The 18595-nt window shown below is 49.5% G+C and overlaps 1 protein-coding gene, 1 non-coding gene and 1 pseudogene across 4 annotated transcripts; all 3 read left to right on the forward strand.

Annotated features, from left to right (window-relative positions):
- The first annotated feature begins 3889 nt into the window (after window positions 1–3889).
- On the forward strand, window positions 3890–3961 carry TRNAT-UGU. The gene has a single exon. It is a non-coding gene; the product is annotated as a tRNA-Thr (tRNA).
- A 6539-nt stretch (window positions 3962–10500) lies between these two features.
- Window positions 10501–12515, forward strand: LOC120677510 (annotated as a pseudogene).
- A 194-nt stretch (window positions 12516–12709) lies between these two features.
- On the forward strand, window positions 12710–17650 carry LOC120679845 (peptidyl-prolyl cis-trans isomerase FKBP16-3, chloroplastic-like). Of its 3 annotated transcripts, none has more exons than XM_039961510.1 (7): window positions 12713–12855; window positions 12974–13278; window positions 13555–13650; window positions 13731–13780; window positions 13964–14012; window positions 17069–17143; window positions 17309–17650. In XM_039961510.1, the coding sequence occupies exons 1-7, from the start codon at window positions 12807–12809 to the stop codon at window positions 17420–17422; spliced, it is 738 nt and encodes a 245-aa protein (XP_039817444.1). In that variant the 5' UTR covers window positions 12713–12806; the 3' UTR covers window positions 17423–17650. The 3 variants fall into 3 exon arrangements, with proteins under 3 accessions (XP_039817446.1, XP_039817444.1, XP_039817445.1); XM_039961511.1 differs by having other exon boundaries at window positions 13555–13638; XM_039961512.1 differs by lacking the exons at window positions 17069–17143; window positions 17309–17650 and adding an exon at window positions 16795–17062 and having other exon boundaries at window positions 12710–12855; window positions 13964–14078.
- Window positions 17651–18595: the final 945 nt, after the last annotated feature.

Genomic DNA, 18595 nt, shown 5'->3' on the forward strand with positions numbered 1-18595 from the left:
GCAGCGCCTGGGACTGGCTGGAGACCATGTTAATCTACGACGTTCGAGTCATAGGCCAAATTGTACTGACCCAAGGTTTTTCTGGAAAGCTTGCCAAGCTTGCTGAGAGACGACCATATGATAGAGCGCTGCGATGCCCGGACATAGCCGCCGGGGTTCTACTTCTTTTGAGGTGCTGTAGAACACCATCACAGCATCCTAGTTTCCCGGCCATTCTTCAGCTGTACAGGGAAAAAAATTTATGGTAGGTTGATTATTGTATTAAATCCCTAATGGAAGGTGGTGTTTGTGATCTGCACATGCTAATCCTAGCAAACATTGTGTGGTTTGTCACTGTTGCTGAAACGACCCATCCTTGGAACTTCGGATTCAAACTGTTACTGCATTGATGATGTCTGAATGTCTGATCCTGCATAAGACAACAATGTTCTTTCTGCTCAGTTGTTGATTCTTCGGATTTAGCACACAAGAGGCAGATGCAGCTGGGTCATTGTCTGGCTGTATTGCAATCAAAAGTGTTAATGATTTACTCATTAGGATAGGATGTACTCGTTTGGACAGGAGAAAATCTGAAATTTGAGATGCATCAGGGTCAGGGCTGTTCTCTGACTTCTGAGTCCTTGTCCTGGGCAGCCGCGACGGCGAGCTGGCTCTGCGCGGACGCGTGTGACAGGCAGTTCCACTTCCACCTGGGCGCCGGCGCCGGCCTGGCCCGTGTGCGCGCGGCATCAGGGCGCACGCCATGCCCCGCGGCGCGCTGGTCCCGTCGGTCGGCGCCGAGGCCGCGGCGTAACTGGTCGGGCACATCGCCGACGATGGCGGCCTGCCGCGCCGGCGTCGTACGACCTCAGGATGCTCGCGGAGAGGTAGGTAGATGACCAAATCCCAGGCGCCGGCGAGCCACGGCGGCGTCGCCGGGGAGGACGGTACTCGAAATACCGTTCGGGGGTGGACGGCATTTGAAATACCGTCCACCCCTGATACCCATCAGCCGTTGAATTGGTATCCTGCGGCCCAGATCGGACGACGACTCGGTCGTCCCTGACACTTGTCAGGCAGGCGCGGCCGTACGGGAGCTGGATGCCACCGGCGCCATGGCCGAGGGGAGGACGCAGGCCCAGGTCCGTCGCATCGGACCTCTGGAACGCGGTGGGGCTCGTCGGCCGAGGGCACGGGGAACACCCTCGCCGCTTCAACGGCCCCGTGCTCTGCAGCGCCTGGAAGTACGGCCGCACGCTGGCGAGGAGCCACTGCAGCGCCTGGGATGGGAGGGGCTAGAGGCCACCGGCGACCGGCCAATGCCAGTACCAGGTCGTCGTAGACCGGCCGTGACGACGAGGTCGATGCCCGTGCTCGGCGAACGCGGACAGCACCTGCCCCGAACGTTGTGGGCTTGTGGCAGTGTGGCCTTTGACATCTGAATCTAGCAGGCCAGGCCAATGCTTCGACGAGACGATGGCACACGGTTGAGATCACAAGCTCGAAGCTCGAGCGACTGAGCTTGCTGTCCGGGGCAGAAGAGTTCGACATGGCTAGCTATGTCGAGCGCGCAACGCCGGCGCAGGCCGGCCTGGCCCTGGCCAGCGGCGACGGCGAGCCGGCCCTGGGCGGAAGCGTGTGGCGGTTTCACCTGGGAGCCGGCGCCGGCCTGCCCGACCCGCGGCGCATCAGGGCGCTCGCGCAAGCCGCCATACCCCGCGGTGCGCTGGTCTCGTCGGAGTCGGACGGCGGCGAGGACGCCGCGTACCTACCTGGTCGGGCACATCGTCGTCTATGGCGGCCTGCCGTGCCGGCGCGACAAATTTCTGCGCGCCTGCGGCGTGTGCTTCCCCGCGCTGTACGACCTCAGGGTGCTCGAGATAGGTGATCAAATCCCGTCTGCGCGGCGCTCTCCGGCGAGCCAAGGCAGCGTCCCCGCGACGACCAAGCCCCAGGGAGGACGGTACTCGGAATACCGACCGGGGGTGGACGGTATTTCAAATACCGTCCCCCTCTGGTACCCATCAGCCGTTGGATTGGTTTCGTATGGTCTAGATCGAGCGATGACGCGGTCGTCGTTATCAAGCAGGCGCGCCAGGACGCGAGCTGGATGATGCCCCGCCAGCGCCATGGCGGAGGGGAGGGCCGGAGGCCCAGGTCCGTCGCGCCTCTGGAACGGGGTCGAGCACACCGGCGGGCTCGCCGGCCGAGGACGCAGGGAACGCCGTCGCCGCTTCCTTCGAGGACAGCGCTCGGGCGCTCTGGTCTGGGCAACCGTCCCTACGGCCGCCGGCTCGTTTCGTACCTCGTCGCCGCCGCCAGCGCGGGCTTCACCGGTCAGGGCAGTGGCCAACCGACCGCGGGGCCGTCGGTTCTACCTCGCCACCCTTGCCGCCGGCGGGAACGCGGCGGCGCGCATGGCGACGTACTTGGCCGTGGACACGCGCACGTACGCGTCCATCCCGAGCTGCACCGGCGCCTGGACGCGTGAGCACCTCGTTGCCCACGGCGACGCCGGTCGCGCGCGCGGCCTTGGAAGCTAAGTACGGCCGCACGCCGGCGATGGGCCACTGCAGCGCCTGGGACGGGCTGGCTCCTGGCGGCCATGCCTGGGACCAGGTGCTCTTCGTCGCGCTTGGTCTCGAGTACTCACACGGGGTGGGCTGCCTAATCCAGTCTTCCTGCTGAGATGTGGCGTATGGAACTATCTGGATGTACTACTCGTTTAGGCAGGAGGAAATCTGACATTTGAGATGCATCAGGGTCAGGGCTGCTCTCTGACTTCTGATGAGTCTAGGGGGTGTTTAGTTGGTGAAAAAGTTTGAATTTGGGTATTGTAGCACATTTCGTTGTTATTTGATAATTAATGTACAATTATGAATTAATTAATATCATTAGATTCATCTTATAAGAATCAGTTAGACTATGTAATTAGTTATTTTTTAACTGTATTTAATATTCCATGCATGTAATCGAAAATTTGATGTGACAGATACTACACAAACATTTTTGGAAACTAAACGCCCCTAGCTAACAAACTGAAACAACTAGGACCTGACAGCTTTTTTTGTCCATCTCTGTAGCCTGCTGCCAGCAGAACAAAATGCTGAACTTCAGGTCTTGTTTAGATCACTTTGCATTTTGCATTTTTGCACTTTTAGAAGGAAATCTTTAACATTTGAAGTATTAAATGTAGACTAATTACAAAACTAATTACAGATCTCGTCTGTAAACTATGAGACGAATCTAATGAGCCTAATTAATTCATCATTAGAGCATGTTACTGTAGCATTATTGTAGCAATTTAGTGTCTAATCACATCCTAATTAAGCTCATTAGATTCATCTCGCGATTTACAGTCCATTTGTGTAATGCGATTTATTTTTTGACTATATTTAGTACATCATGCAAGCGATTTATAAAAATTTTGTATTTTGTGTTTTGGGATTTAAACACAGAGCCTCAGTTACCAATCGCACAAAGCTAAAGATTGGTGGCATCTATCTGATCATCTGACAACTGAAGCTAGGTGATGTTTCATTAAAGAAAAAAAAACTGAAGCTAGGCGATTCTTGTTCTTCTTCTTTAATTTGCAGCTGAACTTCTTGATGCAAAATGGAAATTGCTTCTGAAGCAGACGAGCGCTGACACTGTTGCATTCAGAAGAATTCATTGGGCGAGTTGCCATTTCATGGACCTTGCCCACTGCCAGTGCCAGCACTAGCTAGTCGGTAGTACGAGCATGGATGCTCACCAGCCTCTGAGCATCAGATGTGAGCCGCTCAGTTCCTGGGCATATCCTTTGTTCCTTCCTGAATATTTAGTGAGGTTCTGCAGCTGCCCTTTCTGGTTTCAGCTCTCAACTAAATAGTACTGAACAAATAAAGAAATTTTGGAATTTAGAACAAGCGCCCCTATAGTTCAGTGGTAGAGCGTCAGTCTTGTAAACTGAAGGTCCGTAGTTCGATCCTGCGTGGGGGCTTTTTTATTCCTTTTTTTGCCTCTCGAGTTTTACCGTGCCATATCAAACTCTTTTCAGTTATATCGAAACTATCCTCCTTTTCGTTCATCTTCATTTTTTTTGGAGTTTACAAGCATCACCAGCTCGGTGGTGTGAAAACAAGCACTCACGTATCAGTAGATCAGCAACTAACAGATATGGTCTTTGGCACATTGGGACACACCACGTAGTATATCTTATTTTTAGCATAAATTTCGTTGGTTAGAACTGAAATCCTAGAGCTTATCATGAATTTTATTCTTTTGGTCTAGTCCGAGCATTTTTTTTTTAACATACTTCCTCCTTTTCCAACGCATGACGCTTTAAGCATGGGGATATTCTACAAGGCGACAGTTCGACTAACAGATTCTGTAAAAACATGGCATTGCAAAAGGAAAATGGTCATGTTTTAGGAAAGGACGTTTCAGAACGAAAATCTAGTAGCATGTATTGTACATCGTCAATATTTTTTTAGATTAAGAAAAATCCGGTCTCTGACCGATCACAGTCGACGGTCTACAGCCACCAGACACAATAATGCAGGCAGGCTTCTATTAGCAAACGCTAACCCAACAAACCTAAACAAGGTTCCACAACACCAGAAATTCGCCGCACTACTCCCCTGGATCACAACCGAACCCATTAACAGGTCACTCTACTTCTAAAATTCCAACCTCTTTTGGCAAACAACTCCAGCACCATACTCTCCAGCTCTCGGCACTTGTTCTTCAGGTGATCTTTCTCTTCCTCTATAGATAACAGCGACCATGCCCTTGTCCAGTAAATCCCCCTGAAAATAACCCGCAAATACGAGTTAGGAGGAGTTCTGCAGAATAATGCATCATTTCGGCAAAGCCAAATCGCCCAACACATTGCTGTAACTCCTACCAAAATCTTTTTTTATCTTTCAGAATGAGACCTCTCAACCAAGAACCTAACAAGTGTGACACACTAGAAGGAGGTTGTAAACCAAAGGTGAAAAACACCGCATTCCAAACAAATTTTGCCACATGGCAATCGAAAAAAAGATGTTGTATGGTTTCATTATTGTTGCAAAAACAACACTTGCTTTCCCCCTTCCACTTTCTTTTGATTAAATTATCTCTTGTCAAAAGAACCCCTTTCTGTAGATACCATAAGAAATTTTTTATCTTCAAAGGTAATCTTAGTTTCCACAATATGCTTTTATCAATAACTCTATTTTCCTGCATCAAATCAGTATACAAGGATTTGACAGTAAAATTTAAATTTTTTGTTAGCCCCCACACAAAATAATCATTAACATTAGTCAAGGTCACATTTAGCACCTTAGACACTAAATCCAGTCACGAGTTCAACTTATCTCCCACCAGAAGAGAGATTCAGTGGTCTTGATCCAAGGACACTAGCAACCGACTGGCTTTTCCTCCTCACAATTCTGTACAACGTGGGGTATTGCTGCATCAAAGGTTTATCACCCAGCCAGCAATCCTCCCAGAACCTAGTTTGTTGCCCATTCTGAACCAAAAATTTTCCTCTTTCAAAAAAATGCTCTTTTACCTCCATTAGCCCAGTCCAAAAATGAGAATCTCCAGGTTGTTTTGTCACCTGGGATAAGGTCTTATTGCCTAAATATTTTCTCCTTAGAAGAGTTTGCCAAGTGCCTTCCTCATTCAGAAGCTTAAACAACCATTTACACAACAAGCTAATATTATGCACTTCCAAGTTGGTGATCCCTAGACGCCCAACACTTTTAGGTTCACACAAAATACTCCATCGTGCAAGCCTGTATTTCTTTTTGTGTTCATCACATTGCCAATAGAACCTTGATCTATAATAACCCAGCTTCTTTAGCACTCCTTTAGGGATCTTGAAAAAGGATAACATGTACATTGGTAGACTTGACAGCACAGAGTTTATGATGACTAGCCTCCCTCCTGCTGACAACAACTTACCTTTCCAACTACTCAGTTTTTTTTTGAAACCTTTCTTCTATCTGACCCCAATCACTATTGGACAACTTATTATGTTTCATAGGGATGCCCAAATACTTAAAGGGGAAAGAACCTTCCTTACAACCAAAGATATGCTTATAAGTTCCTATCTTACTCTTGGCTTCCCCTAGGCAAAACAACTAGCTCTTGTGGAAACTAATTTTTAGACCAGACAATTTCTCGAAGGTGCACAACACTATCTTCATATTCATAGCTTGCTCTGCATCATCTTCCAAAAATAGAACTATGTCATCTGCATACTGCAGAATTGACGGTCCTCCATCAATCAGATGAGGAACAACCCCCTCTATCTGATTGTTCTCTTTTGCCCTTGATACCAAAACTGCCAGCATATCAGCCACGACATTAAAAAGAACTGCTAACAAAGGGTCACCTTGTCTTAATCCTCTCTTGGTCTGAAAGAAATTCCCAATTTCATCATTTACTTGTACACCAACACTACCACCGCTCATAATCTGTTTAATCAATGAACACCATTGAGGAGAGAACCCTTTCATTCTCAAAGTCTGTTGTAAAAAATCCCAATTAACCTTGTCATAAGCTTTCTCAAAGTCTAGTTTTAGCAAGATCCCACTTTGCTTCTTCCTTTTCAACTCATAGATTGTTTCATGCAAAGTCACCACTCCTAAGATAAATCTTCCAGGCAGAAAGGCTGTCTGAGAAGGTCTTATTATTCTATTTGCCACTTATGTTAATCTGTTGGCTAGAACTTTTGTGATGATTTTGAAACTAACATTCAACATGCAAATTGGCCTGTAGTGTTGAATCATTTTCACTTCCTGAAGCTTTGGCAAAAGAGTTATGACCCCAAAGTTTAGGCTAAACAAATCAAACTTCCCTTTGTGGAAATCTCTAAATATTGCCATGACATCCTCTTTTATGAGACTCCAAAATACTTGGTAAAACTTAGTAGGAAAACCATCAGGCCCTGGAGTTTTTTATTGTGTTTCATTTGGAATATTGCATCCCTTACTTCTTTCTTTGTAAACTCTTCTATTAGCACTTTATTTTCTTCCCTCGTCACTTGTGTTATATTTTCCTTTACTTATTCATTCAAAAACAACTTGTCCACTTCTGTATCTCCGAACAGTCTCTTGTAGCAATTTGTAATATACTTCCTCGGGTATTCCTCCCCCTCTATTACACCTTCTTCTTGTTCTAACCTGAAAATCCTCGTTTTCCTTCTTTTATCGTTTGCCACCATTTGAAAATATTTGGTATTACTATCCCCCTTAGTAAATCCCTAGTCATGGCTCTTTGGAACCAATTAATTTCCTCTTCTCTAAGCATGTATTGTACATCGTCAATATACATCATCCTTTATAGGTTGATGATTAAAAGGAGTCTCAGAGCTGAGAATTTGAGAATCCCAAAATGGCATATGCTCTGAATCGGACAGAGCCTTTTGCAACACTACATAGCTATTGTAGATGGGGTTGAGCAGAGGAGGGGATCTGTTGCTTGGCATGGAGATTTGTGCAGCATTCTTGAAGCTTTGAGAATGTCATTGCGTTTTCAGCAACGACTGCCCAGTGCTACTCTTAAATGGCCTTTTAAATGGGACCAGCTTTAGCTTGAGCAAGTGAGTGATGAAATGGAGATTATCTTCAACTGTACCTACAGAGGTTGCTCTACCTTTCAGATAGAGGCATTCCTCTGATGTATAAATTTAGTTAAATTTAAAATTATTTAACTTCTTGTAAGCGAGAATTGTATCTTTTTAAGATAGGGGTAGCATAGGAGAACATCTCTGGTGTTACTAGTGTGTTAGGTGCTACCGTGTTACCAACTTTAATTATACTTAAATTTGTGCATCTAGAATTTGAAAAAAAAAGTTGAATGGATAGAGAATGCAAGCGTCTACCATTATGCAAAATTCGAGATGCGAATGAAATTTGTGCAATGAGAAAAAAGAGAAATCCTATGAATAGTAGCAGGTTACGGGTCCGACATGAACAGTTGAACCCACAGCTATTTACGTGCAAGATTCTCTTTTGTGATTCTTCTTGCACAATTTTTTGTTCAACCTCAAACTTTGCATGATGGTAGATGCTTACGTTCTCCATGCATTCATATTTTTGGATAATTTTTTTATGCATAAATTTAGATGTAATTAAACTTGGTAATAAGGTAACACTCTAATGGATGGCAATACCGGATATGTTCTCGGTAGCATGTAAGAGAAATGCCTCCTTCTGCAAGGTACTACAATTTCAGTACAGCCGAAGAGAATCCTACATTGCACCGCTCACTGCCACACACCGCACCGACGTTGACCTTTGTCCGTGCCTTAGGGCAGCTCCAATGTATAGTCATCTAAAATTTACCAAAGGAGACATCATCTTTCAATTTTATAGCTCAAAATGGTCCAACGTGTGGCATCACCATGCACCTCATGTGGGGCCCGCACAGCAGCTTGCCCCTTTCTTCGCACAGTAACTCCTCCCTCGTCTACTCCAGCTCCTTCCATCCCCATCTCGTGGGCGGCGGCGGCCAGGGTCGGCGTGACCGGGGAGTAGGGTAGCGGCAGCGCCGTTTGGGAGCGGGACGGTGGCGGCAGCCAGGCCTACTCCCTGACCGGGCCACGCCTATTTCCCGACTGCATCGCGATCAGGGAGTAGGCGCGACACAGTCGGGGAGTAGGCATGGCGCGGTCAGGGAGCGAGGCGGCGGGGCCCAAGCCAGCCCGGTTGGGGAGCAGGGCGACAGCATCGCGAGCGGCCGGTGGAGGTGCGATCAGCTTTCTCTCTCCTCCTTGCCTCGTGTGCCTGGATAGACTATTGGTGCTAGCGAGTGCTAAGCTAGCACCTCTGGTGCAATGTATTGCACCCCTCCTTAGGTCTTCCTGTCTTCTCAGCACCACTTAGACACAACGTTGCGGATGTCCTTACGATAGCGCGTGGCGCATCCGTCCGTGCTGGGCAGTGGATCTGGACGCTGGGCAGCTAGCTGGCCTTGCCAGCTACAAGAGCACCTCCAGTGTATGAAGAAAGCGAACCATGGCTGAAAAATATCGAACAGAACACACTGTGACGGCCAGCCTTTGGATGTTAGAAAAAATCGACCTTCAATTGTCGAACCGAGCCGATTAAATAAACTCAGAGATTAATTTGCAAAATATTGGATCACAATTATTATTCGCGATCCAAATCAGGATCCTTTATAAAAATATTGCATAGAAACTTTGCATAATACACGCTAAGAGCAACTCTAACAAGCTCTTCAAATGAGAAGGATCGGTAAAAAAAAAGAAAACGGTGTTAAAATCAGTTTCCAACAGACTCGGCATCTTCATCCGCTCGCTTTCTGGTTCGGCATACACGCGGCCGCGCTCGGCTTCTATGCCGAAGCTTCGCGCTCGCTATCACCCCCTCCCGCACGAACCCCCACGCTCCTCCTCCCCTTTCTCGCGAGGCCCCCCTCCTCCGCTCCCTCCCGTCGCCGGCCAGACTGCACCGCCGCCGCCGCCGGACGAGGACGCGAAGCCGGGCTTGGGGGCCGCCAGTGCCTCCCGGGGACAGCGGAGGTGGAGGAGACACGGCGGGAGGTGGAGGTGGAGGAGGACGCCGAGCCGCGCTGGGTCGCTGAGGAGGACGCGTCGACGCCCCCGCGCGCAGGGAGGTGAGCCGCCGGCCGCTTGCGTCGCAGGGAGGTGGAGGTGGAGGACGCCGCCGCCAAGCCGCGCCGGGCCGCCGGGGAGAACACGCCGATGCCCGCGCCCGCGCTGAGGAGGTGCACCGACGCCCGCCCGCGTCGCGGGGAGGTGGAGGAGGCGCGGCGGGAGGTGGAGAAGGAGGAGGAAGCGCCGCCGGCCACCCACGCCGCAAGGGAGGTGCGCCGTGCCGCAACTGGAGGGGAGGGGGAAAGCAGAGGGGGAGGGGAGGTGCGCCGCAGCTGGAGGGGAGGGGGAAATCAGAGAGGGAGGGAAGCTGGGCTGCCGCGGCCGCCGCTGGACAGAGAAGAAAAGGGGAAGAGCGTGGAGGCGGCCATGGCTACGCGGGGGAGAGAGCCGAGGTGAGCTCGGTGGAGAGGAAGAAGGGTGATTTCAACATGGATAGCGAAGAATTTAGATAGTCTGTTGGAGTATACCCAACTATGGAGAGTAGATCTTAGCTAAATGCATAGCTAAATTGATATATAAAGAGTGAGATTTGTCTACTCTCTTAGAGTTGCTCTAAGTTTGGACCGCGATTATTACTCGCCATCCAGAATAGAGGGTTTTGTGCAAGATGTTGAAAATATTTCGATGCTTGCATTTGCTTCTTCCTCCCTCGTCTGTCTTCTCGCTACCTATTTTGCATCGGCCCTGGTGGCCTGTGACGTGCTCGTTGACCACCTCACCGCATAGGAAATGTTCTCGGGCCCACAAGGCAGCGACATGGTCCGCTGACCTCACCGCGGCCTCGGCCTCGGCCTCGGCCTCGCCCGTGTGGGCACTCCCCCGCATGGTGCCGCCTCCGGCAAGCCACGCCACGGGGCACGCGCGTACAAGTAAAGAAACCCGCGGCCACGCCACGGCCGGCCCGTCCCGGATGCCCACCGCGCCAGTACGAGCCCGCGCCAGCTGCCGGCCATGGCCGCATTGACCACGCCACCGCCGCCGCGGCGGAGGCACGCGGCGGCGGCGGCGGCCGGGGCCGCGGCGGGGGAGTGGGCGGTGGTCTCCGCGGGCGCGTGGCGGGTGGAGGCGATCGGGAAGCACCAGCTGATGCGGCGGACGGGGCTGCCGGCGCGGGACCTCCGCGCGCTCGACCCGGCGCTGTCGTACCCGTCCAGCCTCATGGGCCGGGACCGCGCCGTCGTCGTCAACCTGGAGCGGGTCCGCGCCGTCATCACCGCGTCCGAGGTGCTCGTCCCCGGGCCCCCGCCGCCGCGCCGCTCGTCGGCGACCTCCATGCGCGCCTCTCCACCGCCTCGCCGCGGCGCGGCGACGGCAAGGCTCTGCCGTTCGAGTTCAGGGCGCTCGAGGTGTGCCTCGAGTTCGCCTGCAAGTCCCTCGAGCATGAGGTGCGATGCGATCTATTATTGCCCATTTGCTCTGTCACTGACAGTAAAGCTATGATTGCAGATTTTGTTGTTATTTGATAATTAATATATAATCACGAACTAATTAGGCTTAAAAAATTCATCTCGTATGAATCAGTTAAATTGTGTAATTAATTATTTTTTTTACTGCATTGTGTCGGGTCGTGCAAAATTTTTTGGGAACTAAACACCCTCTAAGTACCCATGTTGTGGAGTAGTATGATGAAGAATGATCAGACATGGAGCTTTTCTACTGCTACAGATTTCTGAAAACTTAGCTTGATGCATTTCTGATCAGACTTCCATGCTGGAGAAAGAGGCATACCCAGCGTTGGATGCGCTCACCTCCAAAGTCAGCACTCTGAATCTTGAGCGTGTGAGGCAGATAAAGAGCCGATTAGTTGCGATTTCTGGTGGAGTTCATAAGGTGATTAATCGATCGAGTCCCTGAACAACGACGGTTACGTTTGCTAGCTAGCTAGCTTCAACTTCTCGGGTAATACTGAAGCACTCTCCTCGATCTTGGGCATTTTGCCAGGTCAGGGATGAACTGGAGCACCTGCTAGATGACGACACGGACATGGCAGCCATGCACCTGTCGGAGAAGCTCGCGTACCAAGCAGCAGGCCAGTCGGCGAGATTCGACATCGGCAAAGAACTGGCCGAACTCGACCAAGAGGGGTACTGAACAATTCTGATCGACGATCGCCTTCAGAAAAGCTGTCATTCAATTTCGTAAAACAAGTTAGCTTAATGCCACTCTGCCGGCGATGCTGGAATCTTCATCTTGATCTTCGCTTTGCATGGTGAGCAGGGAAGACAGCGAGGCCGAACAAGAAGACGGCGATGGCGAAGACGAAGGGTCCGGAGCCTTCACACCCAAAATCGACGAGCTGGAGAACCTGCTGGAGGCCTACTTCGTGCAGATCGACGGCACCCTGAACAAGCTCTTCACAGTACGGATGTTCTCTTTATTTGATGGCTACTCATCATGGAGAAATGGAATGAAAAACTAACGCGTTTCTTCCTTTATTTGATCGATGGATTGGCTTGGGATAAAAAAAAAAGCTGCGGGAGTACGTGGAGGACACGGAGGACTACATCAACATCATGCTGGACGACAAGCAGAACCAGCTGCTGCAGATGGGGGTGGTGCTGTCCACGGCCACGCTCATGGTCAGCGCCGCCATCGTCGTCACCGCCGTGTTCGGCATCAACGTCCGCATCGCGCTCTACAGAATCCCCAACACCAACGTTTTCTGGGAGGCCACCGGCGTCATGCTCGGAGGCGCCGCCGCGCTGTTCGCCGTCGCCATGGTCTACTTTGGGAAGAACGGCATACTGCGGTGACTGGCCGGCTCTCTTCGATCGGCATCATCTGCTAAATGTTTTCTCTCTGCTTGCTGGCCACTGTAAATGTTTTCTAAACGTGTCAAACTTGGTCAATACCATGTTCCAAATCTTATGTTTCTGAATTTTCTTCGAGAATTTTGTGTGCTCAATTTTTCAAATCTACACAATTTTATGTGCTCAATGTTTCAAATCTTACACCCTATTCGGCTAGGGTGGCTGATGCCGATTTGTTGTGATTTGTAAAAAATATTACTGGCTAGCTGGTGGCTGGTGCTGAACTATAATCCGTGTCAACTGGCCACTGCCACGTGGGGTCACGTCTCGCACGGACGCAGGTTCTGGTCGGCACGCTTGGCAAGTTGGCAGCCAGCCAGCGGTGGAAACCAGCGAACTCTCTATCCACACTTGACTCTTCCCCGCCTTCCTCTGCTCGCTCCTCTCTCCCGCGTCCGTCCATGGCGGCGTCCTCCTCCGCCTCCGCCTCGCCGCTCCTCCTCCCCACAGGTCCGTCCCCTCGCCACCGATGCCCCCGCACGTGCAGACAGCTTCCTTTTTCCCTGCCGTCGCAGCTCACCCGTCCGTGCCTGATGGAATGCGCGCCGCTTGTTGCTTGTCCGCGCAGGGCCGCGGCGTGCATCGCCGTCGAGGGCGTGGCTCCGCGGCGGCGGAGGCGCGTCCAGTAGCAGGGCGCTGGGCTCAGACGCGCCGTGCTGCTGCAAGGCCGCCGCCGGCGGAAGCGCGGCGCAATGCGGGGCAGCTGACGGTTTCGTGATCAGCAGTGGGAGTAGCACCAGGAGGGGGCTCCTAGGGGTGGCCCTGGGAGCATCTGCCCTGGGGCTCGCCGCGCTCGACGCCGTCGCCGCCGGGTTGCCGCCGGAGGAGAAGCCCAAGCTCTGCGACGCCGCCTGCGAAAGCGAGCTCGAAAATGTAGGTTCAGTCTCTGGGTCTGAGCCTGTCGTTATTGGATAATACTACTGAACTTTTCAGTTGAATCGGTAAAATGACTCAACAACATTCAGTACATGCTGTTTTCAGAATTGGATATCTGTTTGAATTTTTCAGCAGCTTTATGATATGATCACACAATCGATATGGGACACAAGACATACCTTGTTTCAAAGAAATACAAGAAGAATTTCTTCACAAAAAAAGAGAAAGAAATACAGGAAGAATGCTAAATTTGAATTGCTTCATGTTATTCAGGTGCCTATGGTAACCACGAAATCCGGCCTGCAGTACAAGGACATCAAAGTGGGCGAAGGGCCAAGCCCACCCGTTGGTTTCCAGGTTGCTGCTCATGTGGTCATGATGTTCTCAAATGTGTTTTGCTGTTTTTACTAGCCATAGGCTCACAGATAATTTCACTTCTTGCCATGTAGGTTGCTGCAAACTATGTTGCCATGGTGCCAAACGGGCAGATATTCGACAGGTGATATTTGGACTTTTGATGCGTGACGTTCAGCTAGGGCGCTGTCTTTTATATGTACTTTGTTTACAAGGCAGCAAAGTTGTACCTGATGTTCTGTTCTCGAATTAAGATCTGCAAACTCAAATCATGCTCCTTTGGTATGGAAGCCATTCTTGTTCTCACTGTGCTTTGCTGTCTGAGCAGTTCACTAGAGAAAGGTCAGCCCTACATATTCCGGGTCGGATCAGGACAGGTATTTCTGAGTGTTCTGACTAATAGCATCATTCAGAAATGTGTCATAATTGGAGTGAGTGATCCAATGAATTGTAACACCCCAGGTGTTTATCACCATAACTACAAAGTTAATCCCATGATTAATATGATTGTTAGCACTAAATCTGCCTGAACAAAACCACTAAAGAAATTCTTGCTAGCAATTTAACCTGTGAAATGAGAAAATCTCTTTTGAAATGATTTCTAAATAAAGGTTCGCGTCATTTTTGAAATCAAATAATATTAAAAGGTAGGAACAGGGAAAGAAGAATGTTTAGCTAAAAATATAGTTGGGGGTGCCAAATGACTCAGTTTTTATGTTTGAACAAATTTTCAAAACAAATCAAGTCGACCCAATCGCAATTTATCTCTGGGAATCATTATGAAACCGGAACCTCCGGATTTGGACCCGGAACTTCCGGAAATATCCGGATACTCCGGTATTTCACCCGAATAATCCGGACCTGGAAGTCTATATCACACATTTTGATTCTTTTTGCTGTTCCCAAACATTATAAACCGTTATTCACTCTCCTTTCTTGCCCTCCCCGTGCTCTCTCTCTTCCCAAGCCCTAAACGCCAAATCCACCATCCCAAATCCATCTCAAGACCTCGAAAGCTGCAAATCGGCGTGGAGGATCATCCCTTCCAATCATTCCTCCCTGGGGTGGCTTCAGTTTTAACGGGGTGGCTTCAGTTTCAACTTGAGAAGGTACCCAAGCTAGGGCTAAATATATTGATCATTCTAGGATGTTTTAAGCGATTTCTTTTTGGTCAATCATCTTCTTTTGAATCACTCTACTAGGGTCTAGGAGCGATTTTTGTGGGTTGGTTTTGCCAGAAATCAAGATTTCAGTTTTTGGGGGCGAAAATGGTAGGAAACCCGGAGACTCCGGGTATAAGCCCGGATACTCCGGATTTGGAACACTCCGGGGAAAAACTCCGGGTATTAATCCGGATACTCCGGAAATTCCGGATGTTCCGGATTGAAGTCCGAATATTCCAGGTTTTGCAGAAGTGTGGGCGTCGGGTTGTCTCGGGTAGTGTGCGTGTATACGGTTTAGGCTTGTTTCAAAGTTACAAATCATACTGCATGCATTCTCATGTCATATGCATACGTGTAGACGCCGCCACCGAAGGAGCCGTGTACGAGGTGATCGTCGGGCCACAGGAGCAGCAGGGGCAAGTTCAGCAGGAGAATTGTGAGCACCCGGCCCAAGGCCTAGCTGAGCCCAGTGTCGAGCAGCAGCCCGAAGGCAAGCCCCGGTGGACATCCTATTATTTTAAATTATGACACTTATATATGTCTCTATTACTTGTGCATTAGGTTTAGGAATTGTTTGAAACCCTAGTTGCATGATCCCTAAGTTCCCTTGAGTTATACTAGTATGTATTGGACGATAGAAGTGCTATGCTTAATGGTTCCCGGTAGAAGACGAGTGATCTCTGGTCACTCGCGAGAAATAGGATGATTAGAAGTCGAGAAATTTCTGGTTACTCGCGAGAAATAGGATGATTAGAAGTCGAGAAATTTCTGGTTACTCGCGAGATATATAATATTTTAAAATCAAGTTTCGAATTGTTGAACTTGATATAAATGGAAGCTTGAGACCAGACGGGAAGTGATGATGATATATAGGTACGGCAGCAGGACAGGGTTCCTGGGTGTCTTAGTCCCGTCTGTGTCGGTTAAGGACCATACCGTTGTTGGCCCTGCTGATCATGTTTGAATTGTACTAACCGCATACCGGGAGTAGGAGGTAGTCGAAACCGGTAAGCCGAGTACTGTCTTGCTTTGAAAGTACATGAACCCGCACCCAACTCCTGGGGTAGTCGAGTAGTCGCGGAGAAATGGGGATGCATTATTTACTTTTGGTGGTCTCACGTTGAGCTCGGCTGACTATATGTCGTTGGGCTGGTTCCTGTAGTTCGAGACGGGGAGGGGAATGATTGGCATGTATAGTCCGACGGGGCAAATACGTGCCGTGTTGGTTAGGTCCACCTTGCAAGGTTAAATCGGATCGATTCGCCGTCAGTCGCTCTCGGATATGAGCACCTTGATCACTGTGTCGCATCGTAGTGTTATGACGAGATGATGAGTATATTCATATACATATGAGGATGAACACCTTGAATTATTGTTGATTTCACCACCATGTTTGCTATAGTTGGTTTATGCAAATATTAGAATATGGTTAATTTGTATAGAATCTAGGGCTAAAATACTGAAAGTAAGGAATTACATTAGTCGCTTTCTGCAAAATAACCACCAGCCAAAATCCTTGCATGTCTAGATACGTGGGCTAAGTTATACCCACTGGTCAGGTAAGTCTTGTTGAGTATTAGTTGCTCAGGGTTTGTTGTTTACCCTATTTTCAGGTTTATGAGCTAACTAGGTGTCATATCGGTGGGCTCGATGTAGCGCCTTGTCTTCACGTCTCGGTAGTTCTCGATATATTTAGTTTGTTTTATTTATTCTCTAGTAAAAATTCTCTGTAAGTTAGATTCTTTTCCGCTGCTATCTTTTCACTTGTAAACTTTAAATTTAAAATTGTTTTGTAAAAAGTCTTAATATAATTTACTATTTTTGTAAGTTTATATCGTGCTGGTATCTTCTGCGCTCGCCTTCGTGTGAGACTTCTGGTGTGTTTCGGTCGGCCTGTGGGTTGAAAACAGGCTGTCAAGTTACACTTAATTAAGCTAATGCGCCAAATGATGGCGGTTACGCTTAATTAAGCATTTTAACTCGGCGGGTCTGTCACATGAATATGATAGATTGATTTGAAATCCAAGTTCTGAAGTACAGTATACCTCAACTGGACTGAGAGGTGCGGTGATAAATTGATTTGAATTTAATAAATTGATCTGAATGTAAAAACAACTGATATTTGAAGTGTTCATCTTCATCTTCAATGCTTCAGTACATGAATATACTTCAACAAAAAGGAAAATAAAATGAAATAAACACTGCTCAACTTTCTGTCAGCATGCTGGAGATTTTTTTTGTCCGCTAATTCATCTGTTTTGCAAATTTAGGTGATACAGGGGCTTGATGAAGGAATTTTGTCAATGAAGGTTGGAGGACTACGTCGGTTGTACATACCTGGACAAGTAAGTACTAAGTAGTATAGATCTCACCATATATTTTTTTCACCCGAGCAGTCTCACCAAAATGAAAATGAAGGCAAACAAGCTAGCAATCTGACAAAGAAGAGCTTCTTGTTCTGATGACTCGGACAGGGTAGTGATGGTTACCTTTTTCTTGATGATGAACAGTTAGCGTTTCCAAAGGGTCTTACTTCAGCTCCAGGAAGGCCAAGGGTACCACCCAGCAGCCCCGTCGTATTCGACGTCAACTTACTATACATACCGGGTCTTGATGATGAGTGAAAACATCCTGCTGAGACAATCACCTTTCTTTTGCAGTGCACTGCAAGAGCAACTTCCTGTACATTCTTTTTTCCGGCTGCAATTCCTGTGCAAGTATTTGTGTTCGGTACACAGCAACATAGTTGAATGTAAATTGGAGAAGGTACAATAATGTCATATGTGACAATCCTCTGTGTCAATTGCCCGAGCAGAGATGCAGCGGCCCGTACTTTGCCCAGTTTTTCAGTATGGGAATGGTGTCTGTTTTTCAAAGCATGTCCACTTTGTGTGCTCGGCAGCTACCATGAGAGGGATAGAGTCTGCATGTCAAATTCAGGACTGGAAAATGGTGCACGCTGGGAAATGCTTGAAATTTCTTGCCCGCGTCCCAAGCAGGGAGGAGGGGCGGCAGCCGGCGAGCTAGGAGAGGGGGGAGGGGTAGGGGGTGGCCGGCGAGGGGTGGTTGGTGGGGGGGGGGGGGGGGGGGGAGCGGCAGCCGGCGAGGTCGCCGGCGGCCGGGGTGGTGGAGGGCCGCGGCGGAGCTTTATTGTTCCGGGCTGGCTAGGGGTGGGGGCGGCTCCATGGCCACCGGCTCTAGAGGAGGAGGTCGCCGGCGGTGGAGGCGGTTCGGCCGGCGGAGGCGAGGCGGCGCGGAAGCGCTGGCGGCCGGGCGGGGTCGGATATTCGGTGGCCGGTGGCAGGGGCGAGAACAGAGTTGGAAGGGTGGGTGGGCGGTGGGCCGGCGGCAGTGGATGGTGGACGGCGCGGCGTGGAGCGGAGGATGACCGGCATTCTTATGATTCCTTTACCTACATACTCTTATGTTAAGTATCACTGATTTCTATACCTTTGAAAAATAAATTCGAACTTCTATATCCTCGCGTTTAATTTTCTTTACTTTTTATCTATGTACCCTTCCGTTCATATTTCATTAAAATTTAACGGTAGAGAAGCCCTGATAAATAGATACTACCAATAAAAATGACTATTTTACTCTAACCCTTTCATTACTAGTTTCCTTTCTCTCTCACGTGTGGAAGAGCCATCACTCACGACCTCCCCAACCCTAGCAGATCCGCCCGCCGGGAGGGCGCCGCCGCCGGCCGCCGGGAGGTGCGCGCAGGGGCCTGCGCCATCCTGCTGCGGTGCGCGCGCAGAGCTGCGGCGGCGCCTGCGCGGGGCCTGCGCCCGGGC

Source organism: Panicum virgatum, chromosome 6N, assembly GCF_016808335.1.
Source record: "Panicum virgatum strain AP13 chromosome 6N, P.virgatum_v5, whole genome shotgun sequence".
Taxonomy (NCBI): Eukaryota; Viridiplantae; Streptophyta; class Magnoliopsida; order Poales; family Poaceae; genus Panicum; species Panicum virgatum.